Here is a 9,476-nt window from a genome sequence, read left to right as displayed (position 1 = left end):
CCGCCGCATGTTAGGGACTATGAGGTGGATTGCATAAGCAAGAGTTCTCACAACAAATTTTTTGGTGGCCTCAGAGTGCAGCTACCAACTCTTGCTGGTGGCCGTTCTGACAATTTTTCCTAAAATACTTAATTAATTTTTGGAAAAACAAATAAATATGCACATATATATGACCAGATCATTGTAATTTATTTATGGCGGGGTTTTTTTGCCGAGTCAATAAAAATAATGTATAGATGTCTCTAATCTTTAGTGGACCTAAACAGAAAAGAAATACAAATAAAGTGCTTTGTGTGTTTTGCCTTTTTTGGTTGATTTTTTTTTTAATTTGCTAGCTAGTGAAAAGTGATTGTTAATATCACTTCCCACAGCAGACTTACTCATCCTGAGCAAGCTGGAGGGCAAATTAAAACGTGGATGGGCAGGTCTGTAAGGAGGGCCATGTTCTGGGGGATGGGGGTGGGGGCTGGAAGAGGTCGCGGCGGTCAGGGCAATGGCAAGGTGAGTCCAGGACTGCATTCTGGGGCCCTGCTGCATGGCTGGGGGATGGAGGAGGCAGCAGGGAGCAGGGGTGATGGGGGACCAGAGAGAATGAGCTCAGGGGCTGAAATCCACCACTGCATGGCCAGAGCCTGCTGCCCACCACTCCAGGGCTGAAGCGCAAAGCCTAATCCCCACCACCCCATGAAGGTGGAGAACTGACTCTCACTGGCGCCTGCTCCTACAATGTTTGTGGCACTAGAAAGGGTCAGGGACCAACCCCTGCTGGCAGCCCCATGGGAGGAGGGGCTACTTGCTGCCCTGCTCCCCCCTCCACCCATCATCACCCAGGACGCTGTGGCTGTAAGAAAAGCCCCTGGTGGCCTGCCACTACACTGTACGAGGCTTCCCCCATGCACAGGGTCCATACATCTTCAGTTCCAAAAACACAGGTTCTGCCCTGGCAAGGAACCAGTCCCCTAGTTTATATTTTGATTCACTGTGACTGTACTACTTAATTCTTCTAGCTGGCCGGACCTGGTTCTATCTTCTTAGCACCATACTAGGAGTGAATATAGGCGCAGCAAGCAGACTGTAGTGATGACAAAGGCCAAGGGCATACTGACACCATTCTTGCCAGCCAGGTTCACAAGATTCCAGCTCTGAGATTAAGGCTCCAAAAACATATTCCTTCCCTATAGGCTAAGGCTACTAGGTTTGCACACTAGTGTTTTTGTGCTACTCCAATAGTATAATAAATGTAACTAAATGTTTCACAAATGACAAAAATCAGTCCAGCTTTCCTGAGATGACCTATATTTGCTATTACTCACAGGTACTACTATTTTTGCTTTTTCCTTCTGTTCTGATGTGCCAATTATTGTTTGCTATATAGGGTGACAGGTACTGCTAGAAACTGAAATGATTTGAGTAGAGAACAATATATGCAGGGGTTACTCATTCAAAAAAGGTTACACTTTTAAAAACTATGAATTACACACCTTCAAAGCTATCCTATTTGGTAGTCTAATTGTTTTAATTCAAAATCGTCTTCCTTTTTGAATGGAATTGGTCACTTGTAGTTTCATAGGGACAAATGAGTATGCCAAATACATTTTTTATGTTAACCAACCATTTTTAACAGTAATAGTCCAAGTACAGCCATCAGTTATGCCAGTGCAACCCACTGAAGGAATTTCACAGAGCAGAAGTTGGTTCCCTTATAAGTGGTTTAATAGTTGCAGAAAATGTTAAAAGTACCCTATAAAGCAGGATTTTCAAAAGCACCCCGCATTGCCTCAGTTCTGTGGCCATTGAAATTAATGGTGCTATGTTAGGCTAATGCTCATCACTTTAGAAAATCCCACCCTTTAGGCGCAGCCCTGAGGAAAGGGAAGTGCACCAGGCACTACTGTGATGCAGAGACCTACTTATATGTCCCATTTCCTCCTTTGCGTTCTCTTTTACTAGTGATGGCTAGTAACTTACTGCTGACCTATACCAGAAGCCATATTACTATCCATCCTGTTCGGATGCACCCACTCAGTTGGTCTGCCTTGGGGAAGGTGGATCCCCCGCCATCACCTGCTCCAGGGAAGCAATAAAGCTGGTGAGTAGCCGCACTTATTCCCACACACACGTAGAGGCATGGAAGGTGTTCTTATTCCCTTGCACAGGCACCTAATCCAAGTCACAGTCTATCAGACCATTTATTTTTGATGTTAAAAGGAATGGTAACTATCATATTAATAGGTTTCAGAGTAACAGCCGTGTTAGTCTGTATTTGCAAAAAGAAAAGGAGTACTTGTGTTAGTCTCTAAGGTGCCACAAGTACTCCTTTTCTTTTGTCATATTAATATGAATAGTTAAGAGTAGACAAAAGGAATATAATGTGCAACATCAATGTTGTTTCGTCCAGATTTCTAGACAGAAGTTCTCTTCAATAGCACAAAATATATAGATGTGTCAGATTATGACAGTCATTTTGCTGGCTTGTGCGCTATTCAAATGAGCATCATTGTTATCTGTACTATGCTGTGTGATAGTCAAAATTTTACTGTCACTCATGTACATTACCACCTCTACAGTTGCTTTCTGCACTCATTTCCTAACCCTTCCATTTCTACCTGGGTAAAATTCAGTATTGACCACTATAAAGCCTGTCCCCTGCTTATATTCCATGTATCTGCAGTAAAGGCATTATGCTGGCCCTCAGCATGAATTTCAACTGCACAGAATTTACAAGTTTCAGTGCAGCTTCCAAAGGATTTGTGACATGAACATTTTCCAAAGTACCAGACATTTCTGTCGGTCATGTGTGACAGGTTTTCAGTACTGGAATGATAGTCCAAAAAGCTGATCACAGGTAGTTTTAACTTTAAGTTTCTAAGTAAAAAAATACTTTAGTGCAGCAGGTAGCATTTCTTAGTACTAAATTGTAAACTCTCTGGGTGAAATCCTGCCATTTTGCTTGAGGAAAGATCACTCAGTCCTTTTTCTGGACTCTGTTATAACTTTGCTTCCCTGTTAGTAAAGTTGGGAGGAAAGGATAAGAGTAGTGAAGTGGAAAAATGAGGAGTTTTATTAAGATATTTATTGTGTGTCTCTGTAAGGTAAAGACCAACAACAATATAAAAGCTTACAAAGATGGTTAACCTTCAACACTACAAATGTGTTAATGTGATGAAAGAAGCTCACAATTCTGCATCTTTGACTTTTACAGAGTGAGAAGGGAATGACCTCAGAAATAGTAGGCCAATCCTAATCTCTGACAGGAGACATTTACAATTGTTTTTAATCCTTTAATGGAAGTCAATAAACCTGTCTTGCAGATTTAGAAGTGAAAAATACATTAGCACCATCACATTAGTCTTTTACACTTCCCTAATTTTAGTGGTCTTGACCAGCAATGACAGGAAAGTATAGAAGCACCCTTGAAAACAGAATACCATAATTTTATTGTTGGATTGTAACATTAGGGTGTTCAAACTAATCAGTAAAGAAAAATACAATTGTATACCTAATAATTCCTTTGAATTAACCAATGGTTCCAATGTATTTTGATTTGGCTGTTTGGTTTTTTTTGCTGTAACTCATCAAACTCATCCCAGTTTCTGTCCATGTTGAGGTAGTTGAAACGGGGAAGTCTTTCTAGCTTTACGGACTGCGTCTTAGGGTAAACTTTGATGCTGGGAGCAATCAGTGCTGTGTAAATTGGCTTTCATTCAACTAATAGAAGACAGTATTGTTTTGTTGAGTGTTGAAGTTTTATTATAGCACCACGGAGACATGTTTTGAAGATGGAATTTGGTTAAAAAAAGCAAAAAGCATTTTTATTGTATTTTGTGTAATTAAAAACAATTCACCCTTTGTCAAATTACCTTTGTTTCCTCCAGAAAATTTGTAAATAAATAACTGGGATACAGTTGAGCACCTGTACCAGTTGACAAGGTTAAAACAAAAGGAGAGTGTGGATTTGCTTGCTGGGGTTTTAGAAAAAGCGATATCCTTGATTTTATAAGAAACAGACTGGGCCAATGTCCACACCAAATTCCTGATCAGGACCACCAATATCCATGGGAGCAATATCCACCACAGGCAACCTCATTGTCTTCCGTGTTCTGTATTCAAAGACTGTTTTACCCCATTCTCCAGTGTGCTTCTGCAGAAATTGAAGAGAAAATCAGTTTAGAGAAATCCAGTATAGTTCTACAGGGGGGTTATTTTACTTAATTTCACACCTCTTGTTCCTCACACCGATGTTCCATCCCCTGCCCCATTCAAAGTACTTCATTTCCCTAATCATTATCTTCTTGGAAAGGCATATGTTTAGAAGAGCTCTTAATTAGTGTTCGAAGGCTGGGCTAGGCAGGGGGCAAGCATCAGATGGTTACAGCTCCCTGAACAAATCTCTGGCACACGCTCTAGGCTACACAGACACCATGCGTTTTTTTGCATGCATGCTCCAGCCTTGCATTGAGAAATGCTTCCCCCTCCTTGTGCAGTGAGCACAGGAAAGGGAAACAGGAAAAAATAAGCTGCACTTCGCATTTGTCTCGTGCATGCAAAAAAACAGCAGCAAGAGGTTGCAGTGTAAACCAGGCTCATACTACTTTAAGTTGCACTTTCTGTGATGTGCATGTGTATCTTTTGTGCCATTGAGACCTCAGATCACTGCAGCAGCAACCAGCAATTATGGAAGCTGTTGTGCATTAGTTTCTGCTGTCTAGACAGACTGCTGTTATTCACATCAACTGGCATTCTTGATCATAACTGCCATTCATCACTTGCTGTTACAACAGGCTTAGACTAGCTGCCTGCATGTTGCTATCAGATGGTTCCCTGCCTGTTTCTGGTACCTGCCAGCGCTGAGCATACTGCCAAAGAGTAGGGGGAGTCCCCTCAGTTGTGGCTTTATCTTGGATGATGTCAGTCCTGCCTCAAGTGAACCCATCAATGAGTAGACTTCATGGCATCAGTACCCTCCAGCTATATATGGTCATGGAACAGTGCTACCTGGAAACATAGGCCAAAGCACCTACCTCAAAGGGAGATGAAATTATCTATAGGCTACCTCTGTCTTAGTGCATAGCTTTTTCTCCCAGGTGAATTTTTGCATGGTTGGGACAATCTAGCCCTTCATATTCAATTCCTGGTTCAACAAAAACTCCATTTTGGATTGAATAGAATTAGGTTTGGGGTGGAATCAGAATTTCAGCACCATGACTTGGATGAAAGGAGAAAGAAAAGGGGGCATCTAAAAGAAGACCTTTGTAAAGCACAGTTTCAAATAGCATCTTACTCCACAAACAGAGCTGTTGATTTCAAAGCTGTTTTTAGCATGTAGCCTGTAGCAAGGGCCAGTGCAGAGGGCACGGTCCCGGGAAGTGGCATAATGCCTGCCAGTGCCTGCTCCTTGGTTTGCTGGCAAAGCGTATGATATACCCGCAGTTGGCTCCACTTAAACCGGTGCACCAGCACTGATTCCACCTATTCCCTGTCCGACCTCACTCAAGCTTCTGGAGTGTATTTTCTGAGCATCACAGCTGCAACTGTGTCTAGCCCTTGCAACGGCTGAGTGAGTCTTTGCTCTTTCCAGTGTCCCTGCACGGCTAGGATCCCATCTAGCCCTATATGTGGTGCTATCTTACAAAAATTCTGTGTACTTACAGTACAGCCATCTTCCAGAACGGCGTATGTGAATTTGCTGTTTCCTTCAGCCTTGAACTCGCTCTCAGTGGAACTCATCAGTTTCAGAGCTTTCTTAACATTTCCACTGGCCTGATCCATGTAAGCAATGCTGTTCTTGCAGTGATAAGTGATATTCTGAGAGGCGCGGCTAGAGAGCAATCTAAGGAATGCCATCTGCACATCTGAAACATCTTCTGGAAGCTCTGGATCTCCATAGCTGAACTGTGGTACAACACACAAAACAATCTTTTTTTTTAACTGCTGATATATTTACTAGATTAAATTAATTCCATGGTATTACTTATCAGTGATGTGAATGAAATATAAGAATTGCTGCCTAGGTTATTAATTGAGAAGATCTAATATTTCTTACCTGGAAGCCACCATTCATAGACTCTCCAAACCAGATGTGTTTCTTTTCAGCTCCTGAACTGGTCCACCAGTTTTTACGTGGCACACTGCTGGGATTAGCATTGATGCATGTCTCACCAGTTTCCATATTACAGTATGCTTTTATTGCATCCATCTTGCAACCTTGGTTAGGATCAATCCAGTACTCTCCTAGAGGGACATAAAATAGCAGAAAATCAGGAGAGGAATTTGATTATTTTACCCATATGTTCTAAAGCGTATGTCTGTCTCAAATGCTTGCATTGAGTAAGAGGTATGAAAGTTTTGACTGAAGACAAGCCAGGAGAAGAATTAAGATGGCACAAAGAGACCATGTATGATCTCATTCAAATGCTCTAAAATGACTTGTCAGAGAAATTCTAGCTTTCTTTAAATTGTGTTACATATGGTCCGCAGCCAGCAAAGGACTTAAGCAGATATTTAACTTTAAACATCTGAGAAGTCTTATTGAAGCCAATGGACCTACTTAAAAATCACACTTATACAAGTAGCAGCTATGTTAGTCTGTATCCGCAAAAAGAACAGGAGTACTTGTGGCACCTTAGAGACTAACAAATTTATTAGAGCATAAGCTTTCGTGGGCTACAGCTCACTTCATCGGATGCATAGAATGGAACATATAGTAAGAAGATATATATATATATATATATATACATACAGAGAAGGTGTACTTATGCTCTAATAAATTTGTTAGTCTCTAAGGTGCCACAAGTCCTCCTGTTCTTTTTACTTATACTAAGTACTTTGTTCTATCAGGGCCCAAATCATTTGGGGGCAAACTTGTTATTGGCCTAAGACTCCACCGACGACAGTGGGGTTGCTCTCTTTATATGCTGATGATGAATTTGATTTTAAAGTCAGCATTCAAATGTCAGTAGTTTCATTTCTCCATGAGTTTGTATTTAAGTTATTATAACAGAAGATACATTTACCATACTTTGTGCTCTTGGAATGGTATGCTGTAAGTTGATGACGACAATTATTTTTCAGCAGATTTCTGCATTTTGAAGAATGCTTATTTTTGTGTGTTTGGATTTCATGGAAAACAGATCATGATAAAGATTACAGCACCTCTAAAACTTTTGATTAAGTGTAATCTTTTTGTAATTAGATTTTATGTTACTGCTTTTACACCATTTGTTACTTATTTGGTTTTTTAATGGACAATAAATTAAAAAATAAAGTTTTGATTCAATTTGATAAACCTATTACAAAACAACTTTTCAGATATAAAGAGAAGCATTGCATGCAGGGTTCATATTTTGGTGTAAAACACCATGTTATTTTATCAGGAAAGTATTAATAATAAATCTATTTCAATGAGGCTTTCCCACTTTCCCCGCTCCCACCCCCAAAATTCAATTAAACTGCAAGTCTTCTACTAAAATAAAAAAAAGAAAATTCTGACACTTGTAGAGGAGCAACAAAGTTTCATGGGTGAAACCAAGGGTATATTCTAAAGAAAATATGGTTGCACAGTTCTCACTCAGGGCCTGATTTGCCCTGCTGTGACTTTGGGTCTGAGCAAATTCCACTGAAACCAATAGGAATCTTTCCAGTGATATCACTGTGCTTTGGATCAGGCCCTCGGTTACTAATGATGATGTACAAAAAAGAGAACCAAAATGGACTTTCAGATTTCAGCTTTACTTTGTGGTGCTTGCCGTTAGAAAACAGTCTTTTATTGACATATGAGAAGCCCAGCCATGACAATGCAAATGGTTCATATTAGTTTTTCAGAGTACAGTCACACTGCAAACAGAACAATTCAAGATCCAGGTGGTATTACCAATATTGAAAAAAAAATCTAACATACCGCTGTTGAGTTCAGGATGGCAGAATTTCAGGTCTCTGCAGTTACGAGCTGGGTTCTTCCGGGAGCCATCAGGGCTAACGATGTTTTCAATTTGGCTGTTAATTGATTTCATTGAAGATAAGATGTCGTTCATATTGACCTTGTTTTCAGATGGCTGGTCTCCGTAGTAGTATGATGGTCCTTTTTCACCAGTTAAACCACCAATGCCATCACCTCCCCCACAGCATGGACCAGGAGCCCCAGGAGGTCCAGGGGGACCCGCGGGACCTGGGTGGCCAGGTGAACCCTAGGAAATAAAGAACATAATGTTGATTAAGGATTGCAGGCTCAGACCCAAGTCCATACAAGTACTATATGGACCATAAATATAAAGCTAAGGACAGTGCTAGTTACAGAAAAACCTTTATTGCTTTGTTTTCACTCAGCTCTACTGTTAGCCACTCTGGGACCAGTTTAACCCATCCTCTTCCTAATTCAGTGTCAAATTGTGGGCCACCTTGTTCAAGTTGAGTTGTAGAGATGAAGAAGATGCTGGGAGCCCTTGTACTCATGCATGCAGAGCAGCCACAATATGGCTAAGGAACAAAGGTAATGAACTAAACTGAGAGTGCTAGCCTCCCCAGATGGGGAAAGTAGGCTGTAGTCCTGCCTCTACTTCACACTAGCCCGCAGAGTTGTCAAGGCTTTAAAGAGAAGAGGAGATTTTGCTCTCCCATATTAAATGGGAAATGTTGGTGCTTATCTGGGGCCTGAGCCAAAGCCTAATGAATTAAATGTCTCCATTGAATTCAGTGGACTTGGATCAAGCCCCTGGTGCTCAGTGGGTAGATACATTCTACATTAGCTGTCATTCCAGCATGCACAGTGTTAGAAAGGTTCATCTTTTTAATGATAGATCGATCAATAAAAAGGAGTTGTTCATTTAATGAAAGTTGTGCTTGCTGTCCACTTACCGCAGACCCACTTTCACCTCGATTACCACGAGGGCCTGGAGGACCTATGGGACCGGGGTAACCACTCGTACCATCCTTTCCGGGAGGACCAGCTGGGCCAGGGGGACCCTAGAACAATGACAAACACGGTTAAATATAAAAGATCGCATATGTTATTTATGCATTATTTCAAATATTAAAAAGTATTTTAAAGCACTTCATTCTTATGAATTAGCATGTGCTTCCTGGTTCTTTAGCTCTTGCCATTTGACAGTTGCCATATTTTTAGTTCAAAACATTTGTTCTAACACAGTTGGATTTGCTTAATCAGGAAATGTTACTTACTCTCGCTCCCATAGCTCCTGGACTTCCATTTGCACCTTGTGGACCCAGAGGACCCTGTTAAAAGAAGATAGGTCATAAATATTCTCTAACCTACTGGATGCAGCAGGAATCTTTGTGATGTTTCTTGTGTAATCATTTTAATAGATAACTTCAAAGATTTTTTTATGTAAAGCAAATAATTGAAAAAAGATTTTTCAAGCTCAGATATGACAAATAAAACCTGGTCATTCTCTAAACAGAAAAGTATAAGGTCTCATCCAGTGCCCAATGGGAGTCTTCCCATTGACTTCTGTGGGCTCTGG

The 9,476-nt window shown here is 40.8% G+C and overlaps 1 protein-coding gene across 1 annotated transcript in view; it reads right to left on the bottom strand.

Annotated features, from left to right (window-relative positions):
* Positions 1-3,058: 3,058 nt before the first annotated feature.
* The window catches only part of COL3A1 (collagen type III alpha 1 chain), a 69,069-nt gene continuing 62,651 nt past the window's right edge, over positions 3,059-9,476 (bottom strand). Inside the window, exons 46-51 of the mRNA XM_073306132.1 lie at positions 9,175-9,228; positions 8,851-8,958; positions 7,898-8,183; positions 6,044-6,231; positions 5,650-5,892; positions 3,059-4,141 (exon numbers count right to left, since the gene is read on the bottom strand). Of these exons, the coding sequence (XP_073162233.1) occupies positions 3,995-4,141; positions 5,650-5,892; positions 6,044-6,231; positions 7,898-8,183; positions 8,851-8,958; positions 9,175-9,228 (1,026 nt within the window). The 3' untranslated portion in view covers positions 3,059-3,994. The remainder of the gene's footprint in view (positions 4,142-5,649; positions 5,893-6,043; positions 6,232-7,897; positions 8,184-8,850; positions 8,959-9,174; positions 9,229-9,476) is intronic.

Source organism: Lepidochelys kempii, chromosome 11, assembly GCF_965140265.1.
Source record: "Lepidochelys kempii isolate rLepKem1 chromosome 11, rLepKem1.hap2, whole genome shotgun sequence".
NCBI classification, from domain to species: domain Eukaryota; kingdom Metazoa; phylum Chordata; order Testudines; family Cheloniidae; genus Lepidochelys; species Lepidochelys kempii.
This window is presented reverse-complemented; position numbering and strand designations above follow the sequence as displayed.